This window comes from Urocitellus parryii, chromosome 6, assembly GCF_045843805.1.
Source record: "Urocitellus parryii isolate mUroPar1 chromosome 6, mUroPar1.hap1, whole genome shotgun sequence".
Taxonomy (NCBI): Eukaryota; Metazoa; Chordata; class Mammalia; order Rodentia; family Sciuridae; genus Urocitellus; species Urocitellus parryii.
In genome coordinates, this window is record NC_135536.1 from 145661831 (window position 1) to 145680052 (window position 18222).

General features: G+C 37.1%; 1 protein-coding gene across 1 annotated transcript in view; it reads right to left on the bottom strand.

Annotated features, from left to right (window-relative positions):
• Ttc23 (tetratricopeptide repeat domain 23) overlaps positions 1 to 18222 on the bottom strand; it is a 94602-nt gene that overhangs the window by 50702 nt on the left and 25678 nt on the right. The window contains exons 4-6 of the mRNA XM_077799766.1: positions 15102 to 15252; positions 14796 to 14921; positions 1999 to 2176 (exon numbers count right to left, since the gene is read on the bottom strand). Of these exons, the coding sequence (XP_077655892.1) occupies positions 1999 to 2176; positions 14796 to 14921; positions 15102 to 15252 (455 nt within the window). The remainder of the gene's footprint in view (positions 1 to 1998; positions 2177 to 14795; positions 14922 to 15101; positions 15253 to 18222) is intronic.

Below are 18222 nucleotides of genomic sequence, written 5' to 3' on the forward strand. Positions count from 1 at the left end.
CTTAAAAATCCATATGTAGCACTATGTATCTGGCACTGTGCTAAGCACTTTACAAATAATACCATTTATCCTACCAAAAAAATTCTATTTCCATAGTAAAAGATATCAAGAAGAAGTGACAAAAGGCATCTCTCTCATTTTTATTTTTTCTTCTGTTTTTTTTTCCTGGCAAATTCTTCTCATTCTCCTTTTTATTTCTTTGCCAAGGTTATCATTCACTTGACCAATGACTATGTAAGTTCCTCAAGATTCTGTCATTAGTCAGAAGTTTTCTGTTCTGGCTCCCTCCTCCCTTCCCCCTCCCTCTGCCTAGGTGATCATGACCTCTCTGTATGGAAGTGGGTGTCTTCCTGAGCTGCAGCCTGGTTACCTAGTTGCCAGCTGTCACTCCACTCATATGCCTCACAGGCCTCTCCGACTCACCATCCTAAACAGAGCTCCCCATCTCTGCATTACCTGGTCACCCCTATTCCTCCACTGTAAATGGCCCAAACATCCACACAGGAATCTGGGAGCCATCCCAGACTTCTCACCCTGCCACACACATATATAATCTCTATATTGTATCAATTATGACTTCTAAATATTTCTTCAATTTGTCATCCCTGCTACCTTTGTCCTACTCCACACCACTGTCATTTCTCGCTTTCACTACTTCAGTAGCCTCCCGACTGATCTCTCCAATTCCACTCTTGGCACAACCTTTCAAATCTATTCTCTACACATCAGCCAGGAGAATCTTGCTTTAAAAAAATTACCAGTTTTAAATCTGGGCTATACCATTTATTGGCTGCATCCTCCTGGGCATATCACTCAACCTTTCTAATTCCTATCTTCCTTCTCTATAAGCTGGAAATGATATGTTACAAAGTGGTAATAATGATTAAAGAGATGATCCAGATAAAGTGAAAGAATGGGGCACTCTAACACACTGTGAGTGGGAGTATAAATTGTCAGACAAATTTAAAAAGACATAGCAATAATGTATTCCCAGTACCATGTCATTATATCTTCTTTGAAATAACAGGCATGGGTTAGTCTATATTTTGCATTCTCAGAAAAATTTTAAAAAGTGCTCTTCAACCATGCTATGATATAAGACACGATTGACGTTAGGTATCAACTTGGCTAGGTTATGGGGCCCAGTTGTTTGGTCAAACACCAGTCCAGATGTTGCTGTGACTATCTTTTGTAGATGTGATTGACATTTGCAATCACTTACTTTTAAGTAAAGGAAGTGGCTCTCACTCATATAAGTGGACCTCATCCATTCAGTTGAAGACCTAAAGAATAACAACAACGACAAAAATCCTGAAATTTCTCAGAGCAGAAGGAATTCAGCTTTAGGATTGTAACATAGAAATCCTGCCCACATTTCCAGGCTGTCTGTGACTGTAACAGAGAAACCATGCCCAAGTTTCCAGCCTGCTGGCCTGTCCTGTGGATTTCTTGCCAATCCCAAAAGCACATGAGCCAATTACTTAAAATAATTCTCTTTCTAAATATATATATTGAGAAAGAAAGGGATCCTACTGGTTCTTTTTCTCCATAGTACTCTGAGATACTCACTGTAGGATCTTATGGTGACAAAGTAGAATACTAGCTAACTGATACAACTCTAAGTGGCTCCAGGTAAAGTTTTTAGAATGTCATTTAAGAAAAGACTCCCCAGTCAGTTTACTAATATGAGCTCTAAATAAATACCAAAGGATAAAGAAACTTCATGTTGGAGACAGGACTTAAATTTTGCACATAACTTGAGAAAACCCACCTCAGGCTGCTGGCAGATATACAACTAGTAGTGGGGACAGTACAGAGCACTCACCTGCTTGGCCACCTAATATGAAAATCTTTGCTGAACATCTACTCTAGGCCAAGTGTTCTGCTTAACCAGAACAAACCACAAAGTCAGGCACTTTCAGGGCTGTTGTAACCACTTGTGATTATGAAAAACATTGGGTCTAATGTGGCTATAGTGGCCAGTACATCACACCTTACCTGTAAGAAATGATTGATGGCCACATCGTGCAATCCCAGGGCTTGCTCTACAGCGGCTAATTCCCTCAAGACTGATACATACTCATGACTTTGTTCACCTTTGCTGATCTCAGTATATTCCAAAGCCTCTTTGTAGTAGGGCAAAGCTTCTTTAGATTTCTTCTGAGCTTGATGCATCCTAAAAAAATCAACAATATTATTTTTCAAATAATTAAAATAGAAAATGCTAAAAATAACTGTGGCATGGAGGTCAGGATATGACTCTCTGAACCCTGGTGTTTAGGCTTGTTTGCTTGACAGCTGAGTTTTTTTTCCTCTTGGCAGCTGGGCATTATGGTCAAGAAGATGGACTGTGGGATCACCAGCAAGGTTCACTTACTGATTCCCCCACTTAGTAGACATATGACCTTCAAATTACACAACAGTTTCCTTGTGGATAATTTAAAGATGATAATAGTGCCCGCTTCATTAGGTTATTGAATTAGTTAATTTTCACAAAAACACCAAACATAGTCTCATATATATTTGCAGGTGTTAGTTTAAAAAATATAAAATACTTACAAAACAACAATAGCAACCATAAAGGATGCTGAGACCCTGAATCATTGATCTGCTGAGAAATTTCCCACTATTGGTGAGGATGCAAAGTACTCTCATTTACTGTAGGGGAGAATATGATTTGGGCATACACTTCTCTGTATCAAAATAATATACATATGGTAAATGTATATATGCAAATATTAAATTCTTCAAATTTATCTTGAAGCAATGCTATGGCAGGGACAAGAAGAAACACACAAGAATGTTTACATTGGCATGCTCTATAATAAAGGGAAAGTACAAAGCACTTACATTAACCACTTGGGAACTGTTTAAGCAGGTTACCCTAAGTGCATCTATACTGTAGAATGTCATATAGCCATTAAAATGTCGGTCCTTACTTATCAACCCAGAAACATATCCATTTTATATTCTTCAGTAAAAAGACAGGTTATTAAAATGGTTTATATATCAACTGATGCATGTGAAAATTTTAAGGTAATCTACATGGATACAAATGCATAGAGAGATGTCAGAAAATGTTAGCAACCGTTCATTTTCTAAGCAGTTGTATTTGAGTGATTTTAATTTTTTGTTTATGCTTTTCTAAATTTCTCAAATTTCCTTCTGTAAAGCTATATTACTTTTATATCAAAAATGCTAATTTAAATGTTACAAGTAAATGTGGCAGTGGGAAAATATTCTTTCAGCTTCTTAGGGTAAGAATCTTGCATATAAAAATGTGTCCCTAGATATTTCTCAGCAAACAGAAAGACAAGCATTTAAAAATATTCTCCAAAATATTTTCTAAGATCATTTTCTTTCATGGGAAGATTCTATGTACAAAATTCTTAAGAATCAGTTCCTCCTATGTTGCCCTTCATCTCAGAATCTTTTTATTATTATCATAATTATTAGTGCACTTTAATTGTGCAAATCAGCAGGTTTCATTGTGACATGTCTCTATATGTATATAACATGCTTTGATCCACCCTCCTACTACCCTTTCTTACCCCTGTTTCTCCTCCCCTGATCTCCTTTCCCTTGCCAGTAGGCCACCTTCTGCTCTCATGTTGTCTTTCTTTTCTTTCCAATCTCAATATATGAGAGAAAACATGTGATACTTGTCTGAGACTGGCTCATTTTGCTTAACATGATGATCTCTACTTCCATCCATTTTCCTGCAAATAACAGGATTCCATTCTTTTTTATAGTTAAATAATATTCCTCCATTGTGCATATATACCACATTTTATTTGTCCATTCATCCATTGATTGGCATCTAGGCTGATTCCATAACTTGGTAAATTATGAACAGGGCCACTCTAAACATGGGTATGCAGGAATCTTTTGTATGCTGACTTCTATTTCCTTGGATATATACCCAAGAGTGGTGTAGCTGGATCATATAATAGCTCTATTTTTAGTTTTTTGAGGAACTTCCATGCTGTTTCCATGATGACTATACTAATTTACATTCCCACCAAGTGTAGGAGTTCCTTTTCCCTGGAATCCTCACCAGCATTTGTCACTTTTGTGTTCTGATAATGGGGTGAGATGGAATCTCAGTATGGTTTTTATTTGCATTTCCCTGATGTTGAGTATTTTTTCCATGTATTTATTTGTCATCTGTGCTTTCTTCCTCTGAGAAGTGTCTGCTAGGCTCATTTGCCTATTTATTGATTGGGTTACTTGTTCTTTTGGTGTTGAATTTTAAAAAATATATTCTGGATATTAATCCTGTCAGGTCACTAGCTGGCAAAGATTTTCTCCCATTTATAGACTGTTTTTTCACTGTTGATTGTTTCTTTTCCTATGCAAAAGCTTTTTAATTTGATACCATCCCATTTTTTCAGTTCTTACTATTACTTTCTGAGCTACTGGAGTGCTTTTCAGTACCAATATCTTTAAGTGCTTCCTCTGTTTTCCTCTAGCAGTGTCAAAGTTTCAGGTCTTACATTAAAGTCTTTGATTATTTTGAGTTGACGCTTTTACAGGGTGAGAGAAATCTAGTCTCAATCTTTTACAGGTGGATTTTCAGTTTTCCCTCTTCAACCATATGTTAAAGAGATTGTCTTTTTTCCAATGTATGTTTTTGGTTTCTTTGTTGAAAATCAGATGACTACAGATGCATGGGTTTATTCCTGATCCTCTATTCTGGTCTTTGGTCTATGTATCATTTTTTTATGTCAATATCATGCTGTTTTTGTTACAATGACTCTATATTATATTTTGATATCAGGTATTGTGATGTCTCCTCTTGTTCTTTTTGCTCAGAATTGCTTTGGTTGTTCTGGTGCCACAAAAGTCTGATACAAAAAGGAATTACAATTCCCCAAAGGGACATGGGTAAACTGAGACATAATGGGAGAAAGTGACTAAATAGCTGCAAAAAATAGGTCTTATTTTCAACTCAGTCATTGAATGTTTTTCACATCTGTTTGCTCTCTAAAGGAATTAAACGATAAAAGTGAAGATACTTTTCAGATCTGTGGTTCTGATGACCATAATGGAATAAAATGCTGATTGGACAATTTACAAACCTGCCTGTCTTCTATCATTGTTGAAGAGGTTTAAAACACAGTAAGAGGTTAGAGATTAATATGTGCCTGAACCATGTAAATTTATAGCTCACAGCAACCCTAATCTTGGAAAGAAAGAGGTTAATAGGTGCCCTATAATGCCAGACTTCCCTTTGACTCTTAATGAGCTTAGAATGTAGTGAATTGTCATCATCTTTGCAATTATCATACTTTACTTTTGCAGAAAATAAAAACCAACTAGAAGCTTTGATAATAGGAAGAGGCTCTGAAATATATAATTGATAAGAAATCACTTAGTTAAAGAATTAGATTCCTGGTAGACAACGCTGAAATAATCCAAAATAGGGGTCAGGAAACTCTGGTTTGGGACCACATTTGCTGTTTGTTCTTATAAATAAAACTTTTTTGGCATGATGCAATGCGTATTGGTTTATGCTTTGCCTATAGCTGCTTTCAAACTACGATGGTGGAGTTGAGTAGTTGTCATTAAAATCATAAAGCCCACAATATTTACTACCTTGGCTTTTACAGAAAGTTTGTTGATCTCTGATTTAGAATTGGGAGAAAGTTGCATACTTTCAAAATGACTTTAGATTTATTTTTTCCACCTAATTTAGCCTAGAGAACTTAGACAATGCCATTGATATTTGAGCAAAGGAAAATCGTCTTCATCTTTTTCCTTTCTTATGTTCAAAAATGATGCAGATTGTGCCAAGGAAGTAAAGAAAGGGCCCTTTGTTTCTAAGGCTGCCTGTTAAAGTCATGGAAGACTAATAAAGCAAATACAAACACCAAGATGATTTCATTTGGGAAACTGCTTTAAAAAGAAGCAAATGTCAAAGCTTAGTCAAGCTTATAAATGAGAGAAAATAAAACATTATGAGGCATGCATTAATTCATATAGCGACAATACTTCATTTCCTGAGATTGGATACTACAGAGAAGTGTTTGGGAGTTTGTAACGATGGAGAGAAACTGTGGGCAACTTATAGCCACTAACTATCTTAGCACAAAGCACAGCTTATTACTCCAAGTTAACACTACATCACTTCTTCAATGTCAAAACGTCATCCTTCAAATACCTGCCTCTCAGAGAAATTTTTACTGAAAAGAACGCAGGATGAAGCCCAGTATAATGGTGTACAAGTGGAATCCCAGCTATTTGAGAGGCTGAGGTGGGAGGATCTCAAGGTTGAGGACAAACTAGATTAACCAGTGAAAGGAAGAAGAAAGAAGAAGAAGAAGAAGAAGAAGAAGAAGAAGAAGAAGAAGAAGAAGAAGAAGAAGAAGAAGAAGAGGAGGAGGAGGAGGAGGAGGAGGAGGAGGAGGAGGAGGAGGAGGAGGAGGAGGAGGAGGAGGAGGAGGAGGAGGAGGAGGAGGAGGAGGAGGAGGAGGAGGAGGAGGAGGAGGAGGAGGAGGAGGAAGAGGAAGAAGAAGAAGAAGAAGAAGAAAAGTTAGAAAAGGATAAGAGGCAGGGCAATTATTTACAAGTACTGCAGCAGGAACATGCACACTTAACAAAGCTTGGGTAAGAATCAGATGTCTTTGAACCTTGGATTCCTCACCTGAACTCCGCTGTCTGATGAAATTGCTGTGAGAATCAAGCAAGATGTCAGTCAAGGTGCTTTGCAAATGGAAGTGAGCCATATAGGTTGGTACTGAATGCCTATACAGAATACTATCTTACTCCTCTTCCTTCCCAACCTGCATTCCACCTCAGACTGCCCTAATGTAGAAATGGGCTACCCTGTGGTCTCCCCTCCACTACACAACCACCCACATAAGATTCTGGTAAGTCAAAATAATAGGCAGAATCAATCCAAAGGGATTGAAAATATTGTGTGTGGTAAACATTTTTACTTATCCAACTGAACTTTTGAAAATTTTAATGTGTTATTTTAAGAACAATATAGATTCATCAAGAAAAGTTAGAAAAGATAGGTAAACACAAATTTTAAACATATGAAATTACCACAAATACAAATGGCATGAATACAAAAGCTCCAAATGGATGAGAAGCTTAAATTTAAAAAAGCAAGCCTATTATACATTTGAGAGAAAATATAAGGAAAAGTAATCCCATGACTTTAGGTAGGGAAGGATTTCTTACACAGATACAAAAAAAGTGCCAAGCAACAGAGAAGATAGGCAGATTCAGTCACATTAAAGATAACAATTTCTGTGCATCAAGCAGAGCAGAAGAAGTTGGAAAGGCAAACTATACACTGGGCGCACATAGGATACATATAACCAGAATATGACTTGTTGCCAGAAATACAAAGGCTCTCTACAAATTTTATTTTAGCCGTGCAAATCCCCTGATAGAAAAAAGAGCAAAAGATGTGAATTAGAGGGGGCTGGGGATATAGCTCAGTTGGCAGAGTGCTTGCCTAGGATGCACAAGGCCCTTGGTTCAATCCCCAGCACCACCACCAAAAAAAAAAAAAAAAAAAAAAAAAAGATGTAAATTAGATAAATCACAGAAAAGGAATTCTAAGTGACCAAGAACATGAAAAGTATTCAATCCCACATCAGGGAAATGTAATTAAATAAACCATGAGATATAATTTTCTATCTATGTGATTAGCAAAGATTAAAAAGCCTGACAATGATATCAAATATTGAATGTAGAGTATCTAGAATTTATATACCCTGCTAATAGGAGCATAGGAGCATAAATTGGTGGAAAGTGTTTGAGAAAACCTTGTAAAGTTGAGGATGTGGATACTGGCCAAGTAAGCAATTACATTCCTGGATATATACCTCAGAGATAGTCTTGCCTATGTCCCCAAAGAGACATAGAAAAGAATGCTCATGAAAATGGGGTCTATAGTAGTAAAAAATTGGAGGTAATTCACATGTTCACTCTCATAAGAATGGATAATTAAATTAGAAGAAAAACAGACAATTAAAACTATATGGAGGTATAAAGAGACTAGAGGTGTATGTATCAATTGATAGGAATATAATTCAAAACTACAGATGTTACAGAGAAAAAAAGCAGCCACAGAAGGAAACTTGTGAAGTTCAAAAACATAAAAAAATAACATTTTTATGGTGATACACGTTTGCAACAAAGGTGGAGAAACATTTGGGAGAGTGAAAACACTAAATTTGGCATAACAATTGCCTGTAAAGTGGAGGAAGAAAACAGGATTGGGGAGAATATATAATGGGCTTTCAGATAAATATCTGAAATCTTCTCTTTTGTAAGTTTGGTGATGTGTACATGGGAATTTGCATAATATCTATCCTTCACTATGCCTCAAATATGTTATTTAAAAGATGAACACAGACAACACTGTTGTTCATTACATACCCAGAATGAAGTACATGCTCTACCCTGCTTCCCTTGAAATCGCTATGCTGTACCATTACAGGGTCCTGGCACTAATGCAACCAGAAATGGAGGCTATTGAGCTAATGGAGCCCACAATGAGCCTTCTGAAGCTCACCGAGAGTACACCATTCACATAAAAGAAAAAGCAAAATAGAAAATAAAATTACTTCAGTTTCACAATATATTTAATAAAAAAGAAATTGAGAGGGAGTACTATATCAAGAAATAACTAAATTATAGTCTTACCTCCATCTCCAACTCACTTAAAGCATCAGTCAATTTCAGATAATCTTGTCTGTTTCTATTTTCTCATATGCAATGTTTGGGATAGCAATATTTTCTCCTTTCCATTTTCATCTACCTGTGGGGGATGCTTTGAGGATTTATTATCTAGTGTGTCCATAATGTGTTTGGTAGCTTTAGGAAACATACTAGACAGATGAAAAGATAGATAATTTTTAACAACAGAATGTGGCAGTATGTTAATTTGGCAGGTCCACAACTTAAACCATGGCATATTTTATTGAATGAAAATATATCCACAGAGATTCCACAGAGCACATGATGACATCTCATCTCAGACAAGTTTCAGGGATCTCACAGGGATGGAGAGTCATTTTAACATGCAATAAACAAATGCAATCTCCTCTGGTATTACTAAGGCAACAGAGAGCTTTCATTTAAAAACTCTAGAATTTGGTGAGAATATTGTACAACAGTGAGAAGGAAAGAGTTTGCAGAAATGTTGCCGATGATTGGAATCTGATGAGAAATCAATCCCCAAAGAGGATAGTGGGAGTTTTCTAGAGTCAGAGTGAGGAAGAACTTACACCTAGGTCTCTCTCCATACAAGCAGAGGCTTTGCTGTTGAACACATTGTGAGAACTCCCTTCTGCATTAGTGAATTGTGATCCAAGCTTTGGTTAGCAGCCTGGACACCAGAGTTTGACAGACCAGGCTCTGCTCTGCCATGTCTTCACAGTGACCTTGGAAATGACCTCCCTTCTCTCAGCCTCAGATAATTCATTTGAAAATGGAAATATAATAATATCCACCTCACATAAAGGGCTGAGGATGAAATGGTTGAAGTATGCAAAGCACTTAGCAACAACTTGACACAGTAATTGATAGCTAATGTGATCCGGCCTTTTCTTCCCCCCCTCACCTCTCCTTTCTTTTTTGCTTCCTTTCTTCTCTCTCTCTCTCTCTCTCTCTCTCTCTCTCTCTCTCTCTCTCTCTATCTATCTCTTTGAGAGTCTACCATGTACCTTGATGCTTTAACATGGTGTCCATTTAATATTCACAGCAACCCTCTGAGATCCTGTCATTTTGATACTGACAGAGGAGTAGAGTGAGCCTCATAGGAAGCAGGGTACTTGCCCAAGTTTCTACTGCAGGATAATCTGAATGAACACTGACTTGAGCCTAGGGATTCTGACTCCAAAGTCCACGTTATTAATTGTACAATGTCATACTGCCTAGAAATACCTGGCAGGTGTCCTGTTCATACTCTGAAGAAAGAAAAGTGTTTGCTTATTCCTGGGCTAGTTCAACTCAGCCACACCAGGCCATTTGCTCACTAGGCAAGGTTTGGAAGCCTCCAAAGACAGTGTCAGGGAGTCACAGGGAATCAGGCCATATGTTCTGGAGCAGCAATCTCAATTGGTCATTATCCTCATGCCACACAGAAAAGTAATTTTTAAAGGTGAGTGGGTATACAGGTGCATTGGTGTAGGCTTGTATACATAAAGACCATGATCTTTTGGTCACCAAAACAGAACACAATTCTGAACTCTGTGGGGGAAGCTTTCCTGTTTTTCACTGGTTGCTTTCTAAATTTAGCAGATTTAAAGAAATATTACACAGGTACACATGATTGGGATTCATTCTCCAAAAACTATTACTGAATGCAGTAAGTTTGGGGCAGAGGAGGAGACATAGAGGGAAGAAGCTTCAGGCTGAATCAGGGATGGATGGCATGAAACATGAGTCACCCTGAAGCACTTATCTGTCAGACCAAGGAGAAAAGCACTGGCCAGGCCTAATGGGCACCATAAAAGGAGAGGCAGATGGAGGAAGAGGACACACTAAAAGATATCCTTTTAAGAGGGACATAAATTCTACAAGAGCTGCCTGAGAAATTATCCTGACCTTCTACTTCCAAGACCTGCCAAAACAAAAGGCCCTTGTAGTTCAAGGGTAACTACAGAAATGTACAAAAACGAAGCCTTATTTTTTTCCTAAAGCACATCAGTTTAGGCCAAATATTTACATTTCAACAAGCAAACAAAGCAAAGTAATTGAATGATAATCATGTGGTTGAGACATATGTGTTCCAGGAAAGATTTCACAGTAAAGAATCCGAATGAAAAGAAATGACAAAATTTAAAACAACTCTGCTAAACACGAAAGTAACTTTGTAGAACAGCTTGGAATGTGAACTTAAAATCTTTTTATTTATTCAGCATAGATGTATACACAGCCTGCCATCTGCTGGCAAGGCTTGGTATTGCTGGTTTGGAAAGCACTCCTGAGAAAGTGCCAGATTCTGGTGGCAGAGGATAGTTTACTCTGTTTTGTAGCAACAGGGTTCAACCCTAAGTACAGATACATTAGTTGGGTCTCAGCAGATGCAACACATATCAGATCTTGGACCTACGATTTGTCTATTTTCTGCCTAACAATATAGAATAGTGTCTAATTCTGCGCAGGAAGAGATTTTGGGTGGGTCTGGGTTAATTCCTCTCAAGCATCCATAACCCTCTTTTTCCTCTTATAAAAGGAATCCTACAGTATGTTTGTTTGTTTGTTTGTTTGTTTTACTAATTATGTTGCAAGAGTCATCCATGATGTTAAGCTAGAAGTCTGACAATCTGTATGAACAGATCACAATTTGACTATTCTACTTTTGATGAACATTTGGGCTATTGCCAATTCAAATAATGCAGTTTTTAACATACTTGGCTGTGCCACTTAGTGGATAAAGGCATGCATTTTTATATTTAGGAGTGATATTGTTGGGTCAAAGGATATTCAAATGTTCAAATTTGAATATAAAATGCCAATTGGTTTTCTAAAGCAGTTATTTCAAATATATTCCAAATAGCAGCATGTGAGAGAGCATCTCTGAGTACCACATCTTTGCCAACACTGGATATTATCAGTTTCCTACAAAGTTTTAGCCACTCTACTGGGACTGGAGTAGTAACTTATGACTTTAGTTTTCATTTCCCTGAACATGTTTACTATACTAGTAAGGTGGCTATCCTATTCTGTGAAAAATCTATCATTCAATTTTTCTATTCAGTTGTTTGTCTTCATTTTAATCATATCTGGGGTTCTTCACAGATTCCATACATGAAAATTTTTTCATCTGTATTTACTACAAATATCCTTTTCTTCTTAGTGCTTACCTCTGGTGTTAAATATATGGTGACTTAAATACCGGACAACATGAGCCTAAACAGGGAAAGAGTATTAATGTGGTCGCATGTCCTTGTATTGTCCAGGAAACAGTTAATTGACTAATTTACCATTGGATTATAATAAGTCAGGAAAATAAATGATAAACTCAATAAAAATCATTAGAAAATAAAACAAGGCATAACTTACGAGTCAGTGGGTAAGAAAATGGAATGATAAAAATATTGGACTAAAAGAAAGCAAGAAAGGAATAGGAAAATTGATAGGATGAAAGGAAACTTAAACACAAATAAAGATTTTAAAAGATGGGGAAAGGTATTTTGGGAAAATTTGCACCAAGAGAGCTATGGTATGATATCAGGCAAGATACAGAGATGGGGACAAAAAGACTGATTCAACAGAGTAATAGATTAAAAGGATATATTGCTGTTGAATTCTCCTCCCCTCCACAAAACAGCCCCATAGTATATATAACAAGTACCAGAACCTGGAGATGTGGATAGACCACTAATTGCCCTAGAATATTTAAACATACTCATCTTAAAAACTCATATATTAAATTGGCAAAAATAAAATGCAAATTTGAATAATAGAATTAATAAGGTCAACCTAATTCAGATGTATTAGAACATTAACCATAATAAAGACTAAAATTTCTCTTGAACCACATTTGGAACATTCACAAAAGTCAACCATAGTCTAGTTCACAAAGGAATATTCAATAATTTCAAAAGATCAATAACATGAAAATGTTTCTGTGCATCAGGCAATAAAATTAGAAATCAGTGCATCAGAATACCTTGAAAGATAACATATATCTGCATATTAAAATATACATCATTGAATAACCTTTGGACTAAGGAGTAATTTCTAAACTAAGTTATAAAATACTAAGAACATGAAGACAGTGATAAATGTTGCATGTTAAAGTATATGAGGTAGAGCTAAAGCAGGTCTTATAGGGAAAATTCAGATAATATCTTTGATATTAGTGTGGGAAACACTTTCTAAACAAGCTCCTAACACATAAATTAAAATGTAAAAATGAAATTTGAATTTGACTCTAGTGAAATGAAAAATTTCTATTCCATGAAGAACACTGCAGATAAAATTAATAAATGGGCTATAGATGTAAGAAAATAGAAGCAATATATTAATATTCATAACATACAAGAAAGTTTTGATTGTCAAAAGGAAAAGCATATGGAATCCCAAAAGAAAAATAAGAAAGAATACTAATAGGCTATTCACAGGTGAGGAATCTGAAATAGCTAAGAAGCATATGAGGAGGTAATTGAACACTTTAATAAAAAAAATGTAAATAGACTTAAAAAATAATTAGATAACATGTTACATGCATCAGGTTGGCAACAACTAGAAAGATCAACAAGGACAAACATTGTTGGGGAGGGGAGAAAAAAGGAATCCATCTGTCCTGCAAACAGGAATGGAGATGGAAATAGCAATTGGCCAGTGCTTACAGAACTTAAAGAACATTTCTCCCCTGACCCAGTAATCCTGAGAAATAAACCTCAGAAAGAATCTCACTTACATAAGTGAAGATGCATATAAATATTGGTGACAGTACTACTGTGTGGGGACAAGCTGAGGGTCTGTTGCTAGGAGGATGGAAAAGCAAAATGTGGCAAAGGCACAGGAACTAAAGTACAGGTGACAATTAAAAAGTTAAGAAACAGAATAAAATATGTATTGTGGCTGCAGCTCAGCAGCAGAGCACTTGCCTAGCATGTGTGAGGCACTTGGTTCAATCCTCAGCACCACATAAAAATAAACAAATAAAATAAAAGCATTCTGTCCATTTACAACTACAAAAAATTTTTTAAAAATTTTGCAAAACTTAAAACACATAAATACATAAATAATACTAATACATAAAACAATACTATTTATTTTTTGGAGATCCTTATTAGAAGACAGATCATCATTAATATAGATATCTGTGCTGTGAGAGGGGAGAGAATGAGGGTGAAAATCTGAGCTTAAGGGAAAAATTTAATTTACAAAAGCATACCAAAGGGCTTGCATTGACAGACTAATGTTGGCCTAGCAGTCCGGAAAAAACGCCAAACAAAACAAAATAAGAAGGTGGAATTGTAATCACAAAAGATAATACCTTTAAAAGCTTGAGTCTGAGTTGGTCCTTCTCAGTTTCTATTCATATGGTAGCATTACATGTGTTCTCCTGGGGTCCTTTGCTATTACCTCTCTTAAAATGATCCCACTGGTTCTCTGAGTTCTCTGGTTGTGAATGTAAACTGAATTCTTCCAGCTTTGGCTAAGGGTGGTGATGTAGGTCAACTGGGATTCTTTGCCTCTTCTAGAGTAGACCTTTCTCCACCCTCTTTCCCCACTTATCCAACCTTCTGAAGAGCATGGATACTCTACCATCCCACACTATGGGGAATCAACATGGGGTTGGGGTTAAGCTTGGGCACAAAACCAAGGGCCCATCACTTTCTCTTTACAACACTTCCAGTTTAGGTTATTTGCTGAGTGTGGTGTGGGATGAGGAACAAAGAACAATACTTTCAACATCATAAATTGGAAATGTTTAAAGGTCTTTCTCCTCAGAGGTCCTCATCACAAAAATCAATCTATTGAAGATATCAAGAAAGAGCGAAGAAAATGAGAAAGGGAAACAGGGCAGCAGATGGAGATGGGGAGCAGGACGAAAGTCAAGGGGATGATGATCAGGACTGTAGGACCCTGGGTGAATATGAGAGCACTTGACACCAAGTGAAGTGTCCCAAATGTATGTCTTGGTAGGGGCTGCTCTGACATGACTGTGCTCCTCTTCTACATCTGGACAATGGCTTTGGGAGAAACCATCAACAAAGCCCCATGAAGAAGCTCTTTCTATCTGAAGACAGATTCTACTGGAAAAGAACCTTTAGCAGCCATGCATACAAAGTCTTAAACTTGAAACTCACTGTGCAAATGACAATTTGATCCTTGCTTGGATTTCTATCCACTCTTCCTGTACAATCCTTCCACATTGTAGCAGCTCCTTGGAAAGTCTCTCTGCTTTTCTCAAATTCTCTGTAGCTTCTTTAAATCTGAACTGTGTTTAGGAAAGTTTCCTCTTGGTTTTAGATTCTGTGACCCCAAGTCTTGGAACTTTCTTGGCTCTTACCCTTCCCAAGTCATCTGTTAGCTTTTTATTTGACCTTGAGAATTATATATAAGTATTATATGAGCAGTATTTCTATGTGTAAAGATCAGAGACAAAAGGATACTTTTGAAGGGAGAGTAGGGCTTTCCCCAGGGTATAGAACAGTTCTATGGAACACTTGAAAACATCTGAATTGTCAGTAAAGGGAGGCACAATGGAGTCGGTGAGGATTTCTTTGGCTTTTTCTGCATGTTGTTTTGCTTGCAGTGCATATCCTATGGACAGAGAAGAAGAAGTCTCAGTTTCTCAGCTGGATATCAATACAGTTCTCTGTGGCTAGCAAATCTAACAAAGTCCCACCACATTGTCAAGTGGCACATGGAGATGTATTTGGGCAGCAGGGATATTATCATGACTGTAGTAACCAAAGAATTGTTTTATATCAAGTGCTCAAAAAATATTTCCCAAATGGCCTTTTTAGAAATTAAGAAACCTGAACAAGCTGGAACTGAAAAACTTTGAAACCTCACCAATATTAGATGTAAAACATGTGACCGATAATTATTTTTAAAAAATGGTATACAAGGACTATTGTATTCTGGGCAGGAAGTAAGTTATTCATGAATCTTAATCCTGGCTTTGTGACAGTGACAACAATCTTAATGAAATACAAAATATCTGAATCTTCTGCTCACCTGTCTATAATCATGATGGTTAGAGTTATTTTAACAATACAAATATGATGATATCTTTAAAACTTACAAACACAGTTGCATTGAGGTCATGAACCACTGCCACAATATCTTTCTGTGGGGTACTAAGCTAATGGGAAACTAAATAGAATGATGAAAAATTACTACTGAGAACTGATTTCCCACAGGATTCCAGTGCTCTTCCACAGGCTTATTAATCTGTGAGTTGGTGATGCAAAGTTCACCAGCTGGGATCCAGTGCTTTGCACTTCCCACATTCCCATCCTCCTCTCCTGCACAGATAACCCCCTTTCACTGACACCCACACACTCCTGGGCCTATATTCTGAATTACATGGAATTGAATCTCAAACCTCTGGAAAGTCTGTCAAAATATGAAGTTAATTATGTTTTCACATCTATAAAGCAGAAACAATATACTTTCTAATGGAGAAAGTCAGGGCTATGCTCTTCATGTGAAATCTCAGAACTTTATGCATCTTATACTTTTTCAAAGCATATACTCAACTGCTTGCTAGAAATTTATTAGTGCCAATGGTACATATAATATATACCAAAAGACATTACAGATTGCATTTCCAACTTAGGTCCCTTACCTTAAGAACATGAATTTGAACCTACTAGAGGCAGCATAGGTCTTGAGGTTCAAGAACATTGGCTCTGAAGTCAGACTACCCAGGAAGAATTCCCTGCTCCACCACTTACTAGGAAAATTTGTCCTCAGCTTCCCCAACTGCACAAAAAGGATAATAATAATAATACCACCTCATGGGACTGTGGTGAAGATGGAATAAGGTTATGTATGGAAAACAGCAAGGTGTCTGGCACTCAGTAAGACCTTACTAGATACTGGAGACTGCTTTTACTTTTAACTGAGGAAGAAAGATTCATGCAGAAAAGAAGCAGGCTGTAGAAGGAAAGCATTACTTGAAAACCAAGATGGCAGGACAGTAGGACTGGCATGCAAAATCTTAGGTCAGAGTCTCAGATCAGCTACTTATTAACAGTGTGATTTAGAGCAAGCTGTTTCAACTCATATTTGTTGTTTCCTCAGAATCTAGAAAATGGTGAGCAAGGGAGAGCGTAGGTAAAGAGATGATCTTTAAAGTTCCCTCCGGCTCCAATGGTCTTTGATCTAACAGGTAAGACCAGTCTATAAGCTTTGGCCAAAATTATTGGGTGATAATTCTATGCTTGGCATTGTGGCATTTTCCATTTCTATTGCTTTATTTCCTTCTGGAACCAACCCTGGGAAGTTAGTGCCATCATCATCCTTATCATAGCTTTTCAGTTGAAGAAGCTGAGTGCGGAGATGTAGTCTTAGACATCTTGTCCTAGGTTGCAGAGTCAGTAACTAGAAGACCTCCATATCCTGGCTATATGTTGTTTTTGCCTTCCCTGCATCCCTTCTCTCTTCTTCTTTTTCTTTTTGATATGTTTGGCCCCTGCACATCCAATCTGTGTGACCTAGCCAAAGCCAGTTTCTTCCCAAGCATCCACAGAAGTGAAAAGTCAGATCTGGTCAATCAGACTATTCCTGGTTTGTAGTACACAACTCAAATTGGTCTAATTAGGATGTCCCCCAAACCCTGGAGGGTTTTGGTGGTGGGACATTCTGTCTCTCCTGGGAATGCTTAGAAGGGAAAACTAAGGTTATTGGCAGATTTGCCACTAACATGTAGGCAAAGTTTGGCTAAGAATGGAGCCAATACCAAGAAAAACAGAGCCAACACAAATATACATTGGATAAAAGAAAGGCTCTTCAACAAATGGTGCTGGGAAAAATGGAAATCCATATGAAGCACAATGAAATTGAACCCCTATCTCTCCTCCTCCACAAAACTCAACTCAAAGTGGGTCAAAGACCTAGGCATTAGACCAGAGACCCTGTGCCTACAAGAAGAAAACATAGGCCCAACTCTCCATCATGTCAGCTTAGGAAATGACTTCCTTAACAAGACTTCTAAAGCACAAGAAGTAAAATTGAGATTAATAAATGGGATGGTATCAAACTAAAAAGCTTCTTCACAGCAAAAGAAACAATTAAGAATGTGAAGTGAGAGCCTACAGAATGGGAGAAAATCTTTGCCACCTGCATCTCAGATAGAACATTAATCTCCAGAATATATAAATAACAAAAAACTTAACACTAAAAAACAAAACAAAACAAAATAGCTCAATCAATAAATGAGCAAAGGAACTGACCAGGCACTTCACAGAAGAAGAAATACAGTCAACAAATATATGAAAAAATGTCCAACATCTCTAGCAATTAGAGAAATGCAAACTAAAATCACACTGAGATTCTATCTCACTCCAGTCAGAATGGCAATTATCAAGAATATAAGTGACACACACTTCAGATAGAGCCCTAATAACCAGAATATACAAAGAACTCAAAAAATTAGACAATAAGATAACAAATAACCCAATCAATAAATGGGCAAAGGACCTGAACAGACACTTCTCAGATGAGGACATACAATCAATCAATAAGTACATGAAAAAATGCTCACCATCGCTAGCAGTCAGA